The sequence below is a fragment of the Tachyglossus aculeatus genome, chromosome 22, assembly GCF_015852505.1.
Source record: "Tachyglossus aculeatus isolate mTacAcu1 chromosome 22, mTacAcu1.pri, whole genome shotgun sequence".
Classification (NCBI taxonomy): Eukaryota; Metazoa; Chordata; class Mammalia; order Monotremata; family Tachyglossidae; genus Tachyglossus; species Tachyglossus aculeatus.
This window is the reverse complement of record NC_052087.1, coordinates 58,432,263-58,451,108: the sequence shown is the minus strand read 5'-3', so window position 1 is coordinate 58,451,108 and position 18,846 is coordinate 58,432,263. Positions and strand designations below refer to the sequence as shown.

Below are 18,846 nucleotides of genomic sequence, written 5' to 3'. Positions count from 1 at the left end.
ATCATCATCATCATCAATCGTATTTATTGAGCGCTTACTGCGTGCAGAGCACTGGACTAAGCGCTTGGGAAGTACAAATTGGCAACATATAGAGACAGTCCCTACCCAACATTGGGTTCACAGTCTAAAAGGGGGAGACAGAGGACAAAACCAAACATACTAACAAAATCATCATCATCATCAATCGTATTTATTGAGCGCTTACTGCGTGCAGAGCACTGGACTGAGCGCTTGGGAAGTCCAAGTTGGCGACATATAGACTTTTAGACTGTGAGCCCACTGTTGGGTAGGGACTGTCTCTATATGTTGCCAATTTGTACTTCCCAAGCGCTTAGTCCAGTGCTCTGCACATAGTAAGCGCTCAATAAATACGATTGATGATGATGATGATATAGAGACGGTCCCTACCCAACAGTGGGCTCACAGTCTAAAAGGGGGAGGCAGAGGACAAAACCAAACATACTAACAAAATCATCATCATCATCATCAATCGTATTTATTGAGCGCTTACTGCGTGCAGAGCACTGGACTAAGCGCTTGGGAAGTACAAATTGGCAACATATAGAGACAGTCCCTACCCAACATTGGGTTCACAGTCTAAAAGGGGGAGACAGAGGACAAAACCAAACATACTAACAAAATCATCATCATCATCATCAATCGTATTTATTGAGCGCTTACTATGCACAGAGCACTGTACTAAGCGCTTGGGAAGTACAAATTGGCAACATATAGAGACAGTCCCTACCCAACAGTAGGCTCACAGTCTAAAAGGGGGAGACAGAGAACCAAAGCAAACATACTAACAAAATCATCATCACCATCATCATCAATCGTATTTATTGAGCGCTTACTGTGTGCAGAGCACTGGACTAAGCGCTTACAAATCGGCAACATCTAGAGACAGTCCCTACCCAACAGTGGGCTCACAGTCTAGAAGGGGGAGACAGAGAATAAAACCAGACATACTAACAAAATAAAATAAATAGAATAGATATGTACAAGTAAAATAAATAAATAGAGTAATAAATCTGTACAACCATATATACATCTATACAGGTGCTGTGGGGAAGGGAAGGAGGTAAGATGGGGGGGATGGAGAGGGGGACGAGGGGTCAGGGCTCAGAACAGTGCTTTGCACATAGTAAGCGCTTAATAAACGCCATTATTACTATCATTTTTTTATAATGGCATTTATTAAGCACTTACTATGCGCAAAGCACCGTTCTAAGCGCTGGGGAGGTTACGAGGTGATCAGGTTGTCCCACGGGGGGCTCCCAGTCTTCATCCCCATTTGACAGATGAGGGAACTGAGGCCCAGAGAAGCGAAGTGACTTGCCCAAAGTCACCCAGCTGACAATCAATCAATCAATCAATCGTATTTATTGAGCGCTTACTATGTGCAGAGCACTGTACTAAGCGCTTGGGAAGTACAAATTGGCAACACATAGAGACAGTCCCTACCCACCAGTGGGCTCACAGTCTAAAAGGGGGAGACAGAGAACAAAACCAAACATACTAACAAAATAAAATAAATAGAATAGATATGTACAAGTAAAATAAATAAATAGAGTAATAAATCTGTACAAACATATATACAGGTGCTGTGGGGAAGGGAAGGAGGTAAGATGGGGGGATGGAGAGGGGGACGAGGGGTCAGGGCTCAGAACAGTGCTTTGCACATAGTAAGCTCTTAATAAATGCCACTATTACTATCTTTTTTTTTATAATGGCATTTATTAAGCGCTTACTATGTACAAAGCACCGTTTTAAGCGCTGGGGAGGTTACAAGGCAGGTTGTCCCATGTGGGGCTCACAGTCTTGGCCCCCATTTTCCAGATGAGGGAACTGAGGCCCAGAGAAGCGAAGTGACTTGCCCAAAGTCACCCAGCTGACAATTGGCGGAGCCGGGATTTGAACCCATGACCTCTGACTCCAAAGCCCGGGCTCTTTCCACTGAGCCACGCTGCTTCTCTTCATAATTATGTCGGGGAGGGGGGTGAAGGGCCCTGGCTTCCGGCGACTGGAAGCCGTACCCCCTTCTAGACTGTGAGCCCATTGGTATGTAGTAAGCGCCTCCTAGACTGTGAACCCGCTGTTGGGTAGGGACCGTGCCGACTTGTCCTTCCCAAGCGCTTAGCACAGTGCTCTGCACACAGTAGGCGCTCAATCAATCAATCAATCAATCAATCGTCTTTATTGAGCGCTTACTGTGTGCAGAGCACTGTACTAAGCGCTTGGGAAGTCCAAGTTGGCAACATATAGAGACAGTCCCTACCCAACAGTGGGCTCCCAGTCTAAAAATGAAGACGATTGAATGAATGAATGAAAGTACTGGAAGCAGCGTGGCTCAGTGGAGTCGACTTGGACTTCCCAAGCGCTTAGCACAGTGCTCCGCACACGGTAAGCGCTCAATAAAGACGATTGAATGGATGAATGAATGAAAGTACTGGAAGCAGCGTGGCTCAGTGGAGTCGACTTGGACTTCCCAAGCGCTTAGTCCAGTGCTCTGCACACGGTAAGCGCTCAATAAAGACGATTGAATGAATGAATGAATGAATGAAAGTACTGGAAGGAGCGTGGCTCAGTGGAAAGAGGCCGGGCTTTGGAGTCAGAGGTCATGGGTTCAAATCCCGGCTCCACCAAATGTCAGCTGTGTGACTTTGGGCAAATCACTTAACTTCTCTGGGCCTCAGTGACCTCATCTGGAAAATGAGGATGAAGACGGTGAGCCCCCCGTGGGACAACCTGATCACCTGGTAACCTCCCCAGCGCTTAGAACATATTTATTACTCTATTTATTTATTAATTTATTTTACTTGTACATATCTATTCTATTTATTTTATTTTGTTAGTATGTTTGGTTTTGTTGTCTGTCTCCCCCTTCTAGACTGTGAGCCCACTGGTGGGTAGGGACTGTCTCTAGATGTTGCCGGCTTGTACTTCCCAAGCGCTTAGTACAGTGCTCTGCACAAAGTAAGCGCTCAATAAATACGATTGATTGATTGATTGATTGATTAGAACAGTGCTCTGCACATAGTAAGCGCTTAATAAATGCCATAATTATATACTATTATTACCCCCTTCTAGACCATGAGCCCGTTGTTGGGTAGGGACCGTCTCTCTCTGTTGCCAACTTGGACTTCCCAAGCGCTTAGCCCAGTGCTCTGCACACAGTAAGCGCTCAACACAGACGATTGAATGAATTTCTAGCCTGTGAGCCCACTGCTGGGTAGGGACCGTCTCTCTATGTTGCCAACTTGTACTTCCCAAGCGCTTAGTCCAGTGCTCTGCACACAGTAAGTGCTCAATAAATACGATTGACTGAATGAATGAATGATGCCAAACGCTCAGTCCAGTGCTCTGCACACAGTAAGCGCTCAATGCAGACGATTGAATGAATTTCTAGACTGTGAGCCCACTGTTGGGTAGGGACCGTCTCCGTATGTTGCCAACTTGGACTTCCCAAGCGCTTGGGAGGGGGCAGGGAAAGGGTGACGTCATTCCCCTAAAAGGGCGGTGATGGGGAGGAGTCATCAAGGGGAGGGGGTTTGGAGAGGGTGACGTCATCCCGCAGGGGGCGGGGCTGTAGGGGGCGGGGAACGTGACGTCATCCCACCGAGGGGTGGGGCCGGGGCGGAGTCATCCTTGGGAGAGGGCGGGGAAAGGGTGACGTCATTCCCCTAAGGGGGCAGTGATGGGGCGGAGTCATCGCGGGAAGGGGGCGTGGAGAGGGTGACGTCATCACGCAGGGGGGCGGGGCTGTAGGGGGCAGGGAAAGTGACGTCATCCCTCAGACGGGGTGGGGCTGGGGCGGAGTCATCTCGGGGAGGGGGCGGGGCCAGGGCAGTCAGTCACAGGGGTGGGGGCGGGACATATGGGGAGGGCGGGGCCTGAGGGGGTGGGGGCGGGGCCTGAGGGAAAGGGGCGGGGCCTGAGGGGAAGGGGGCGGGGCCTGGCGATGGGGTGGGGCCTGAGGGGAAGGGGTGGGTCGGCGGGGTTGGGGCGGGGCTTGAGGGGAGGGGCCTGAGTGGGGAGAGGGCGGGGCCTGAGGGGAAGGGGCGGGGTAGGAGGGGAAGGGGCGGGGCCTGAGGGGAAGGGGCGGGGCCTGAGGGGTGGGCTGGGGCCTGAGGGGGTGGGAGGGGATGTGGCGGGGGGGGGGGGCCCGCGGTGAATGGGAGGGGCCTGAGGGGATGGAGGCGGGGCCTGGGGGATGGGGCGGGGCTTGATGGGATGGGGGCGGGACCCGAGGGGAAGGGGCGGGGTCCGAGGAGGTGGAGGCGGGGCCTGAGAGGGGATGGGGGCGGGCCCTGAGGGGATGGGGCGGGGCCTGAGGGGATGGAGGCGGGGTTTGAGGGGAAGGGGGCGGGGCCCGAGGGAAAGGGGCGGGGGCCGAGGCGATGGGGCGGGGCCTGAGGGGAAGGGGTGGGTCGGTGGGGTTGGGCCTGAGTGAGGAGAGGGCGGGGCCTGAGGGGGAGGGGCGGGGCCTGAGGGGATGGAGGCGGGGCCTGGGGGTATGGGGGCGGGGCTTGAGGGGTGGGCTGGGGCCTGAGGTGAATGGGCGGGGCCTGAGGGGATGGAGGCGGGGCTTGAGGGGATGGGGGCGGGGCCCGAGGGGAAGGGGCGGGGTCCGAGGAGGTGGAGGCGGGGCCTGAGAGGGGATGGGGCGGACCCTGAGGGGGAATGGGCGGGGCCTCAGAGGGGATGGGGCGGGCCCTGAGGGGATGGAGGCGGGGCTTGAGGGGAAGGAGGCGGGGCCCGAGGCGATGGGGCGGGGCCTGAGGGGCGGGGCGTGAGGGGAAGGGGCGGGGCGTGAGGGAAAGGGGCGGGGCCGGCGGGGTGGGGGCGGGGCCTGAGGGGCCCCGCTGCGCTCACCACATGGTTTGGATGGAAATGGGCTTGAAGATCCGGCTGTGGCCCCCCGAACTCACGCTGAAGCCTCTGCGGGGAAAGGGGGGGGGGGGGGGGACAGGCTCAGCAGCACCATCAGCAGCATTCATCATGACAACAATCAAAGCCCCTCAAATAATAATAATTTCATAATAATAAGAAGAAGAAATAATCCTTTCTCTGCAGGGAAAGTGGGGGAGAGGGTCATCATCATCATTAATCATAATAATCATCAAAGCCCTTCAGATAATAATAATATTAGAATGAGAAGAAGAAGAAATGATAATTTCTCTGGAGGGAAAGTGGGGGAGAGGGTCATCATCATCATCATCATTAATCATAATAAGAATCAAAGCCCTTCGGATAATAATAATGATGATATAATAATAAGAAGAAGAAATAATAATTTCTCTGGAGGGAAAGTGGGGGAGACGGTCATCATCATCATCATCATTATCATTAATCATAATAAGAATCAAAGCCCTTCAAATAATAATACTAGAATAATAATAATAAGAAGAAGAAATAATAATTTCTCTGGAGGGAAAGTGGGGGAGAGGGTCATAATCATCATTAATCATAATAAGAATCAAAGCCCTTCAAATAATAATACTAGAATAATAATAATAAGAAGAAGAAATAATAATTTCTCTGGAGGGAAAGTGGGGGAGAGGGTCATCATCATCATCATCATTAATCATAATAAGAATCAAAGCCCTTCAAATACTAATAATATGATCATAATAATAAGAAATAATTTCTCTGGAGGGAAAGTGGGGGAGAGGGTCATAATAATTAATCATAATAATAAGCAAAGCCCTTCAAATAATAATATAATAATAATAAGAAGAAGAAATAATAATTTCTCTGGAGGGAAAGTGGGGGAGAGGGTCATCATCATCATCATCATTAATCACAATAATAATCAAAGCCCTTCAAATAATAACAATAAGAAGAAGAAATAATAATTTCTCTGGAGGGAAAGTGGGGGAGAGGGTCATCATCATCATCACCATTAATCATAATAAGAATCAAAGCCCTTCAAATAATAACAATAAGAAGAAGAAATAATAATTTCTCTGGAGGGAAAGTGGGGGAGAGGGTCATCATCATCATCACCATTAATCATAATAAGAATCAAAGCCCTTCAAATAATAATAATAATAAGAAGAAGAAATAATAATTTCTCTGGAGGGAAAGTGGGGGAGAGGGTCATAATCATCATAAAAATTAATCATAATAATAACCAAAGCCCTTCAAATAGTAATATGATAATAATAATAATCAAATCCCTTCAAATAATAATAATAATGATAATGATGATGAGACCCTTCAAAGCCCTACTGAGAGCTCACCTCCTCCAGGAGGCCTTCCCAGACTGAGCCCCCTCTTTCCCCTCCCCCTCCTCGCCCTCCCCACAGCACCTGTATATATGTATATATGTTTGTACAGATTTATTTTACTTGTACATATTTATTCTATTTATTTTATTTTGTTAATATGTTTTGTTTTGTCTTCTGTCTCCCCCTTCTAGACTGTGAGCCCGCTGTTCGGTAGGGACCATCTCTATCTGTTGCCAACTTGGACTTCCCAAGCGCTTAGTCCAGTGCTCTGCACACAGTAAGCGCTCAATAAATACGATTGAATGAATGAATGTTGCCCACTTGTCCTTCCCAAGCGCTTAGGCCAGTGCTCTGCACACAATAAGTGCTCAATAAATACGATTGAATGAATGAATGAATGTTGCCCACTTGTCCTTCCCAAGTGCTTAGGCCAGTGCTCTGCACACAGTAAGCGCTCAATAAATACGATTGAATGAATGTTGCCAACTTGTCCTTCCCAAGCGCTTAGGCCAGTGCTCTGCACACAGTAAGCACTCAATAAATATGATTGAATGAATGAATGAATGTTGCCAACTTGTCCTTCCCAAGCGCTTAGTCCAGTCCTCAGCACACAGTAAGTGCTCAATAAATACGATTGAACGAATGAATGAATGAATGTTGCCCACTTGTCCTTCCCAAGCGCTTAGGCCAGTGCTCTGCACACAGTAAGCGCTCAATAAATACGATTGAATGAATGAATGAATGAATGTTGCCCACTTGTCCTTCCCAAGCGCTTAGGCCAGTGCTCTGCACACAGCAAGCGCTCAATAAATACGACTGAATGAATGAATGAATGAATGTTGCCCACTTGTCCTTCCCAAGCGCTTAGGCCAGTGCTCTGCACACAGCAAGCACTCAATAAATACAATTGAATAAATGAATGAATGAATAATAATGATGGTACTTGTTAAGCGCTTACCACATGCCGGGCACTGTACTAAGCGCTGGGGTGGATACAAGCAAATCGGATTGGAGACAGTCCCCATCCCACATGGGGCTTACCGTCTCAATCCCCATTTTACAGTCTTCTAGACGGTGAGCCCGCCATTGGGACGGGACCGTCTCTAAATGTTGCCAACTTGGACTTCCCAAGCGCTTAGTACAGTGCTCTGCACACAGTAAGCGCTCAATAAATCCGATTGAATGAATGAATGAATGAATGAATGAGATTACTGAGGCACAGGGAAGTGAAGTGACTTGTCCAAGGTCACACAGCAAGGGTGCAGCCCCCAGCCCCATCCCTCCCGCCTGCACCCTCTCCACTGCCACATGGGTAGGGAATGTGTCCATTAATAATAATAATAATAATAATAATAATAATAATAATAATAATAATAATAGTATTTGGTACATGCTTACTATGTGCAAAGCACTGTTCTTTAATAATAATAATGATGGCATTTATTAAGGGCTTACTACATGCAAAGCACTGTTCTATAATAATAATAATAATAATAATGATGGCATTTATTAAGCGCTTACTATGTGCAAAGCACTCGCTGGGGAGGTTACAAGGTGATCAGGTTCTCCCACCGGGAGTTCACAGTTTTAATCCCCATTCTACAGATGAGGTAACTGAGGCCCAGAGAAGTTAAGTGGCTTGCCCAAAGTCACAGTTGGCGGAGCCGGGATTTGAACCCATGACCTCTGACTCCAAAGCCCGGGCTCTTGCCACTTGCAGTGTACTCTCCCAAGCGCTTAGTGCAGTGCTCTGCACACAGTAAGCGCTCAGTAAATAATAATAATGATGGCATTTGTTAAGCGCTTACTATGTGCCAAGCACTGTTCTAAGCGTTGGGGAGGTAACAAGGTGATCAGGCTGTCCCACGGAGGGCTCACAGTCTTAACAGAGTCACAGTCTTCACAGAGAAGCAGTGTGGCTCAGTGGAAAGAGCCCGGGCTTGGGAGTCAGAGGTCACGGGTTCAAATCCCGCCCCTGCCTCTTGTCAGCTGTGTGACTTTGGGCAAGTCACTTAACTTCTCTGGGCCTCAGTTACCTCATCTGTAAAATGGGGATTAAGACTGTGAGCCCCCCGTGGGACAACCTGACCACCTTGTAACCTCCCCAGCGCTTAGAACAGTGCTTTGCACATAGTAAGCGCTTAACAAATGCCATTAGTAGTAGTAGTAGTAGTCGTAGTAGTAATCACTTAGCTTCTCTGTGCCTCAGTTCCCTCATCTGGAAAATGGGGATGAAGACTGTGAGCCCCCCGTGGGACAACCTGATCACCTTGTAACCTCCCCAGCGCTTAGAATAGTGCGTTGCACATAGTAAGCGCTTAACAAATGCCATTATTATTATTATTAGTAGTAGTAATCACTTAGCTTCTCTGTGCCTCAGTTCCCTCATCTGTAAAATGGGGATGAAGACTGTGAGCGCCCCCGTGGGACAACCTGATCACTCTGTATCTTCCCCAGGGCTTAGAATAGTGCTTTGCATATAGTAAGCGCTTAACAAATGCCATTATTATTAGTAGTAGTAGTAGTAGTACTACTACTTACTTAACTTCTCTGTGCCTCAGTTTGCTCATCTGTACCTGATCACCTGGTAACCTCCCCAGCACTTAGAACAGCGCTTTGCACATAGTAAGCGCTTAAGAAATACCATCATTAAAAAAAAAATCCCGCCTCTGCCTCTTGTCGGCTGTGTGACTTTGGGCAAGTCACTTCACTTCTCGGGGCCTCAGTTCCCTCCTCTGTAAAATGGGGGTGAAGATTGTGGGCCCCACGTGGGACAACCTGATGACCTTGTAACCTCCCCAGCGCTTAGAACAGTGCTTCGCACATACTAAGGGCTTAATAAATGCCATCATTATTAGTGTTATTAATCCCCATTTTACAGATGAGGTAACTGAGGCACAGAGAAGTTAAGTGACTTTGGCGGAGCCGGGATTTGAACCCCCGACCTCTGTCTCCAGAGCCCGGGCTCTTTCCGCTGAGCCACACACGTTTGGTTTTGTTCTCTGTCTCCCACAACAATAATAATGATGATGGCATTTATTAAGCGCTTACTATGTGCAAGGCACTGTCCTAAACCCTGGGAGAATATCACATAACAGGCTCATTCCCTGCCCACAACAATAATAATGATGATGGCATTTATTAAGCGCTTACTATGTGCAAGGCACTGTCCTAAACCCTGGGAGAATATCACATAACAGGCTCATTCCCCGCCCACAACAATAATAATGATGATGGCATTTATTAAGCGCTTACTATGTGCAAGGCACTGTTCTAAACCCTGGGAGAATATAACATAGGCTCATTCGCTGCCCACAACAATAATAATGATGATGGCATTTATTAAGCGCTTACTATGTGCAAGGCACTGTTCTAAACCCTGGGAGAATATAACATAACAGGCTCATTCCCTGCCCACAACAATAATAATAATGATGATGGCATTTATTAAGCGCTTACTATGTGCAAGGCACTGTTCTAAACCCTGGGAGAATATCACATAACAGGCTCATTCGCTGCCCACAACAATAATAATGATGATGGCATTTATTTATATGTTGCCAACCTGTACTTCCCAAGCGCTTAGTCCAGTGCTCTGCACACAGGAAGCGCTCAATAAATACTATTGGTTGATTGATTGATTAAGCATTAACTATGTGCAAGGCACTGTTCTAAACCCTGGGAGAATATAACATAACAGGCTCATTCGCTGCCCACAACAATAATAATGATGATGGCATTTATTAAGCGCTTACTATGTGCAAGGCACTGTTCTAAACCCTGGGAGAATATCACATAACAGGCTCATTCCCTGCCCACAACAATAATAATGATGATGGCATTTATTAAGCGCTTACTATGTGCAAGGCACTGTCCTAAACCCTGGGAGAATATCACATAACAGGCTCATTCCCTGCCCACAACAATAATAATGATGATGGCATTTATTAAGCGCTTACTATGTGCAAGGCACTGTTCTAAACCCTGGGAGAATATCACATAACAGGCTCATTCCCTGCCCACAACAATAATAATGATGATGGCATTTATTAAGCGCTTACTATGTGCAAGGCACTGTCCTAAACCCTGGGAGAATATGACATAACAGGCTCATTCGCTGCCCACAACAATAATAATGATGATGGCATTTATTTATATGTTGCCAATTTGTACTTCCCAAGCGCTTAGTACAGTGCTCTGCACACAGGAAGCGCTCAATCAATACGATTGATTGATCGATTGATGCCCCATTCCTACACAGTCTTCTAGACTGTGAGCCCGCTGTCGGGTAGGGCCCGTCTCTGTTGCCAACCTGGACTCCCCAAGCGCTCAGTCCAGTGCCCTGCACATAGTAAGCGCCCCCAAAATACGGCAACGGATGAATGAAGAATACGAAATCGCTCACCCGTCTCCATGCAGGTAGACTTGTGAGTCACTCCACAGGGGCAGGGCCAGGCCCAGGCTGCAGCCGGAGGAGCTGGGGAGATGGGGAAACTGAGGCCCGCCGCTTCCTCCCCTGGACCCCCCCCCCACCCGCCTGAGGTGCCCCATCCCCAGCCCTGGCACCTGCCCTTGGGAAAATCCACTCCCAACAGGACGGTCTCATCCCGGGCCTCTGGTTTGGACGGCGACACCACCAGCAGGTAGCGGAGGCGAGGAGGCCGGGCCGACTCCAGCTGCACCGCCTGGGGATAATAATAATAATAATAATAATATATTAATATATGATATATTAATAATATTATAGTAAGTGCTCAATAAATACGATTGATTGATTGATTGATTAATAATAATAATAATAAAGACATGTATTGAGCGCTTACTAAGTGCAAAGCACTGTCTTAAGCGCCGGGCACTGGATGACCGGGGGGCCGTGCCCCGTCAGTTCACTTCTGATCACCAGGATTCATTCATTTATTCATTCAATCGGATTTATCGAGCGCTTACTGTGTGCGGAGCACTGTGCTAAGCGCTTGGGAAGTCCAAGTCGGCAACGTATAGAGACAGGCCCTACCCAACAGTGGGCTCCCAGCATGGAGGGGTTGATCAGGTTGGACCAAGTCCGTAATGATAATAATAATAATGATGGTATTTGTTCAATCAATCATCAATCAATCAATCGTATTTATTGAGCGCTTACTGTGTGCGGAGCACTGGACTAAGCGCTTGGGAAGTCCAAGTTGGCAACATAGAGAGACGGGCCCTACCCAACAGCGGGCTCACAGCATGGAGGGGTTGATCAGGTTGGACCAAGTCCGTAATGATAATAATAATAATGATGGTATTTGTTCAATCAATCATCAATCAATCAATCGTATTTATTGAGCGCTTACTGTGTGCGGAGCACTGGACTAAGCGCTTGGGAAGGACAAGTTGGCAACACATAGAGACGGGCCCTACCCAACAGCGGGCTCACAGGCTAGAGGGGTTGATCAGGTTGGACCAAGTCCGTAATGATAATAATAATAATGATGGTATTTGTTCAATCAATCATCAATCAATCAATCGTATTTATTGAGCACTTACTGTGTGCAGAGCACTGGACTAAGCGCTTGGGAAGTACAAGTTGGCAACATCTAGAGGCGGTCCCTACCCAACAGCGGGCTTCCAGGGTAGAGGGGTTGATCAGGTTGGACCAAGTCCATAATGATAATAATAATAATGATGGTATTTGTTCAATCAATCAATCAATCAATCAATCGTATTTACTGAGCACTTACTGTGTGCAGAGCACTGGACTAAGCGCTTGGGAAGTCCAAGTTGGCAACATAGAGAAACGGTCCCTACCCAACAGCGGGCTCCCAGGCTAGAGGGGTTGATCAGGTTGGACCAAGTCCGTAATGATAATAATAATAATGATGGTATTTGTTCAATCAATCATCAATCAATCAATCGTATTTATTGAGCGCTTACTGTGTGCAGAGCACCGGACTAAGCGCTTGGGAAGTCCAAGTTGGCAACGTATAGAGACGGTCCCTACCCAACAGCGGGCTCCCAGGCTAGAGGGGTTGATCAGGTTGGACCAAGTCCGTAATGATAATAATAATAATGATGGTATTTGTTCAATCAATCAATCAATCAAACGTATTTATTGAGCGCTTACTGTGTGCGGAGCACTGGACTAAGCGCTTGCGAAGGACAAGTCGGCAACATAGAGAGACGGGCCCTACCCAACAGCGGGCTCCCAGGCTAGAGGGGTTGATCAGGTTGGACCAAGTCCGTAATGATAATAATAATAATGATGGTATTTGTTCAATCAATCATCAATCAATCAATCGTATTTATTGAGCACTTACTGTGTGCAGAGCACTGGACTAAGCGCTTGGGAAGTACAAGTTGGCAACATCTAGAGGCGGTCCCTACCCAACAGCGGGCTTCCAGGGTAGAGGGGTTGATCAGGTTGGACCAAGTCCATAATGATAATAATAATAATGATGGTATTTGTTCAATCAATCAATCAATCAATCAATTGTATTTATTGAGCGCTTACTGTGTGCGGAGCACTGGACTAAGCGCTTGGGAAGTCCAAGTTGGCAACGTATAGAGACGGGCCCTACCCAACAGCGGGCTCCCAGGCTAGAGGGGTTGATCAGGTTGGACCAAGTCCGTAATGATAATAATAATAATGATGGTATTTGTTCAATCAATCAATCAATCAATCAATCAATCGTATTTATTGAGCGCTTACTGTGTGCAGAGCACTGGACTAAGCGCTTGGGAAGGACAAGTTGGCAACATATAGAGACGGGCCCTACCCAACAGCGGGCTCCCAGGCTAGAGGGGTTGATCAGGTTGGACCAAGTCCATAATGATAATAGTAATAATGATGGTATTTGTTCAATCATCAATCAATCAATCGTATTTATTGAGCGCTTACTGTGTGCAGAGCACTGGACTAAGCGCTTGGGAAATCCAAGTTGGCAACATATAGAGACGGTCCCTACCCAACAGTGGGCTCACAGTCTAAAAGCTTACTTTTACTTGCTGAACAAGTAAGCTTGTTCAGCGCTTACTATGTGCAAAGCACTGTTAATAATAATAATAATAATAATGTTGGTATTTGTTAAGCGTTTACTATATGCAAAGCACTGTTAATAACAATAATAATAATAATGTTGGTATTTGTTAAGCGTTTACTATATGCAAAGCACTGTTAATAACAATAATAATAATAATGTTGGTATTTGTTAAGCGCTTACTATGTGCCAAGCACTGTTAATAATAATAATAATGTTGGTATTTGTTAAGCGCTTACTATGTGCAAAGCACTGTTAATAATAATAATAATAATAATAATAATAATAACAATGTTGGTATTTGTTAAGCGCTTACTATGCGCAAAGCACTATTAATAATAATAATAATAATGTTGGTATTTGTTAAGCGCTTACTATGTGCAAAGCACTGTTAATAATAATAATAATGTTGGTATTTGTTAAGCGCTTACTATGTGCAAAGCACTGTTAATAATAATAATAATGTTGGTATTTGTTAAGCGCTTACTATGTGCAAAGCACTGTTAATAATAATAATAATAATAATAATGTTGGTATTTGTTAAGCACTTACTATGTGCAAAGCACTGTTAATAATAATAATAATAATAATAATGTTGGTATTTGTTAAGCGCTTACTATGTGCAAAGCACTGTTAATAATAATAATAATGTTGGTATTTGTTAAGCGCTTACTATAAGCAAAGCACTGTTAATAATAATAATAATAATAATAATGTTGGTATTTGTTAAGCGCTTACTATGTGCAAAGCACTGTTAATAATAATAATAATGTTGGTATTTGTTAAGCGCTTACTATGTGCCAAGCACTGTTCTAAGCGCTGGGGTAGATACAAAGTGATCAGGCTGCCCCAGGTGGGGCTCCCAGTCTTCATCCCCATTTTCCAGATGAGGGAACTGAGGCCCAGAGAAGTGAAGTGACTTGCCCAAAGTCACCCAGCTGCCAAGTGGCAGAGCCGGGATTTGAACCCATGACCTCTGACTCCAAAGCCCGGGCTCTTTCCACTGAGCCACGCTGCTTCCCACTGTTCTAAGCACTGGGGGGATACAAGGCCATCAGGTTGTCCCACATGGGGCTCCCAGTCTTCATCCCCATTTTACAGATGAGGGAACTGAGGCCCAGAGAAGTGAAGTGACTTGCCCAAAGTCACCCAGCTGACAAGTGGCAGAGCGGGGATTTGAACCCATGACCTCTGACTCCAAAGCCCGGGCTCTTTCCACTGAGCCCCGCTGCTTCCCACTGTTCTAAGCACTGGGGGGATACAAGGCCATCAGGTTGTCCCACATGGGGCTCACAGTCTTCATCCCCATTTTACAGATGAGGGAACTGAGGCCCAGAGAAGTGAAGTGACTTGCCCAAGGTCACCCAGCTGACAATTGGCAGAGCAGGGATTTGAACCCATGACCTCTGACTCCAAAGCCCGGGCTCTTTCCACTGAGCCACGCCGCTTCTCATATGGGGCTCACCGTCTTAATCCCCATCTTCCAGATGAGGGAACTGAGGCACAAAGAAGTGAAGTGACTTGCCCAAAGTCACCCAGCAGACAAGCGGCGGGGCTGGGGGTTGTTAGAAACCATACCCACATACACAGAGAAGCAGCGTGGCTCAGTGGAAAGAGCCCGGGCTCTGGCATCAGAGGTCATGGGTTCAAATCCTGCCTCTGCCACTTGTCAGCTGGGTGACTTTGGGCGAGTCACCTAACTTTTCCGCGCCTCAGTTACCTCAACTGTAAAATGGGGATGAAGACTGTGAGCCCCATGTGGGACAACCTGATCACCTTGTAACCTCCCCAGTGCTTAGAACAGTGCTTTGCACATAGTAGGCGCTTAATAAATGCCATCATTATTATTATTTTGATGATGATGATGATGATTGTGGTATTTGATAGGCACTTACTGTGTGACAGGCACTGTATTAAGCGCTGGGGTGGCTACAGGCTGATCAGGTTGGACACATTTATCTCATCTGGAAAATGGGGATGAAGACTGCGAGCCCCATGTGGGACAACCTGATCACCTTATAACCTCCCCAGCGCTTAGAACAGTGCTTTGCACATAGTAAATGCTTAATAAATGCCATCATTATTATTATTTTGATGATGATGATGATGATTGTGGTATTTGATAGGCACTTACTGTGTGACAGGCACTGTATTAAGCGCTGGGGTGGCTACAGGCTGATCAGGTTGGACACAGTTCCCTCATCTGGAAAATGGGGATGAAGATTGTGAGCCCCCCGTGAAACAACCTGATCACCTTGTAACCTCCCCAGCGCTTAGAACAGGGCTTTGCACATAGTAAGCGCTTAATAAATGCCATTATTATTATTATTATTTTGATGATGATGATGATGATTGTGGTATTTAATAAGCGCTTACTGTGTGTCCGGCACTGTATTAAGCGCTGGGGTGGCTACAGGCTGATCAGGTTGGACACAGTTCCCTCATCTGGAAAATGGGGATGAAGACTGTGAGCCCCCCGTGGGACAACCTGGTCACCTTGTAACCTCCCCAGCGCTTAGAACAGTGCTTTGCACATAGTAAGCGCTTAATAATAATGATAATAATAATAACGGCATTTATTAAGCACTTACTATGTGCAAAGCACTGTTCTAAGCGCTGGGGGGGATACAAGGTGATCAGTTTGTCCCGCATGGGGCTCACAGTCATAATCCCCATTTTACAGATGAGGTAACTGAGGCTCAGAGAAGTTAGGTGACTTGCCCAAGGTCACACAGCAGACATGTGGCGGAGCCGGGATTTGAACCCATGACCTCTGACTCCAAAGCCCGGGCTCTTTCCACTGAGCCACGCTGCCATCATTATTATTATTTTTATGATGATGATGATGATGATTGTGGTATTTGATAGGCGCTTACTGTGTGTCGGCCACTGTATTAAGCGCTGGGGTGGCTACAGGCTGATCAGGTTGGACACATTTATCTCATCTGGAAAATGGGGATGAAGACTGCGAGCCCCCCGTGGGACAACCTGGTCACCTTGTAACCTCCCCAGCGCTTAGACCAGTGCTTTGCACATAGTAGGCGCTTAATAAATGCCATCATTATTATTATTTTGATGATGATGATGATGATTGTGGTATTTGATAGGCGCTTACTGTGTGTCGGGCACTGTATTGAGCGCTGGGGTGGCTACAGGCTGATCAGGTTGGACACAGTTCCCTCATCTGGAAAATGGGGATGAAGACTGTGAGCCCCCCGTGAAACAACCTGATCACCTTGTAACCTCCCCAGCGCTTAGAACAGGGCTTTGCACATAGTAAGTGCTTAATAAATGCCATCATTATTATTATTTTTATGATGATATTGATGATGATTGTGGTATTTGATAGGCGCTTACTGTGTGTCGGACACTGTATTAAGCGCTGGGGTGGCTACAGGCTGATCAGGTTGGACACAGTTAACTCATCTGGAAAATGGGGATGAAGACTGTGAGCCCCCCGTGGGACAACCTGGTCACCTTGTAACCTCCCCAGCGCTTAGAACAGTGCTTTGCACATAGTAAGTGCTTAATAATAATGATAATAATAATAACGGCATTTATTAAGCACTTACTATGTGCAAAGCACTGTTCTAAGCGCTGGGGGGGATACAAGGTGATCAGTTTGTCTCGCATGGGGCTCACAGTCATAATCCCCATTTTACAGATGAGGTAACTGAGGCTCAGAGAAGTTAGGTGACTTGCCCAAGGTCACACAGCAGACATGTGGCGGAGCCGGGATTTGAACCCATGACCTCTGACTCCAAAGCCCGGGCTCTTTCCACTGAGCCACGCTGCCATCATTATTATTATTTTGATGATGATGATGATGATGATTGTGGTATTTGATAGGCGCTTACTGTGTGTCGGCCACTGTATTAAGCGCTGGGGTGGCTACAGGCTGATCAGGTTGGACACATTTATCTCATCTGGAAAATGGGGATGAAGACTGCGAGCCCCCCGTGGGACAACCTGGTCACCTTGTAATCTCCCCAGCGCTTAGAACAGTGCTTTGCACATAGTAGGCGCTTAATAAATGCCATCATCATTATTATTTTGATGATGATGATGATGATTGTGGTATTTGATAGGCGCTTACTGTGTGTCGGGCACTGTATTAAGCACTGGGGTGGCTACAGGCTGATCAGGTTGGACACAGTTCCCTCATCTGGAAAATGGGGATGAAGATTGTGAGCCCCCCGTGGGACAACCTGATCACCTTGTAACCTCCCCAGCGCTTAGAACAGTGCCTTGCACATAGTAAGCGCTTAATAAATGCCATCATCATCATCATCACAGTCCCTCATTCATTCATTCAATCGTATTTATTGAGTGCTTACTGTGTGCGGCACTCTGTACTAAGCGCTTGGGAAGTACAAGTCGGTAACAGAGACGGTCCCTACCCAACAATCAATCAATCAATCGTATTTATTGAGCGCTTACCGTGTGCAGAGCACTGTACTAAGCGCTTGGGAAGTACAAGCTGGAAACACATGGAGACAGTCCCTACCCAACAGTGGGCTGACGGTCTAAAAGGGGGAGACAGAGAACAAAACCAAACATACTAACAAAATAAAATAAATAGAATAGATAGCTAGGTAGGTGAAGGGGGAGACAGACGACAAAACAGAACATATTAACGAAATAAAATAAATAGAATAAATATGTACAAGTAAAATAAATAGAGTAATAAATATGTGCTAACATCTATACACATATACAGGTGCTGTGGGGAAGGGAAGGAGGTAAGGCGGGGGGATGGGGAGGGGGATGAGGGGGAGAGGAAGGAGGGGGCTCAGTCTGGGAAGGCCTCTACTTGATCCCCAGTCTTGATCCCCATTTTACGGATGAGGGAACTGAGGCACGTAGAAGTAAAGCGACTTGCCCAGGGTCACCCCGTAGACATAATAATAATAATAATAATAATGGTATTTGTTCATTCATTCCTCTTCCCCTCATCCCCCTCTCCATCCCCCCAGTCTTACCTCCTTCCCTTCCCCACAGCACCTGGATATATGGATAGATGTTTGTGCATATTTATTACTCTATTTATTTATTTATTTATTTTACTTGAACATATCTATTCTATTTATTTTATTTTGTTAGTATGTTTGGTTTTGTTCTCTGTCTCTCCCCTTCTAGACTGTGAGCCCGCTGTTGGGTAGGGACCGTCTCTCTAGGTTGCCAACTTGGGACTTCCCAAGCGCTTAGTCCAGTGCTCTGCACACAGGAAGCGCTCAATAAATATGATTGATTGATTGATTGATTGATTGGGGAGTCCAAGTTGACAACATAGAGAGACGGTCCCTACCCAACAGTGGGCTCACAGGCTAGAAGTCTAGAATTTGTTGAGCACTTACTATGTGCCAAGCACTGTTCTAAGCACTGGGGGAGATAAACGGTAATCAGGTTGTCCCACGTGGAGTTCACACTAGTTATGTGACCCCCCCCCCTCCCTCCGCACATCTGCCAAACTAGCTCTCTTCCTCCCTTCAAAGCCCTACTGAGAGCTCACCTCCTCCAGGAGGAATATAATATAAAATATAATAATAGAATAGAATAGAATAGAATAGAATAGAATAATATAACACAATATGATA

The 18,846-nt window shown here is 46.6% G+C and overlaps 1 protein-coding gene across 3 annotated transcripts in view; it reads right to left on the bottom strand.

The window, feature by feature from the left end:
• Window positions 1–18,846, bottom strand: part of SSH3 (slingshot protein phosphatase 3) — a 78,005-nt gene that overhangs the window by 37,124 nt on the left and 22,035 nt on the right. For all 3 annotated transcript variants that reach the window (XM_038764371.1, XM_038764373.1, XM_038764372.1), the window contains exons 4-6: window positions 10,800–10,918; window positions 10,639–10,710; window positions 4,876–4,941 (exon numbers count right to left, since the gene is read on the bottom strand). In XM_038764371.1, the coding sequence (XP_038620299.1) occupies window positions 4,876–4,941; window positions 10,639–10,710; window positions 10,800–10,918 (257 nt within the window). The remainder of the gene's footprint in view (window positions 1–4,875; window positions 4,942–10,638; window positions 10,711–10,799; window positions 10,919–18,846) is intronic.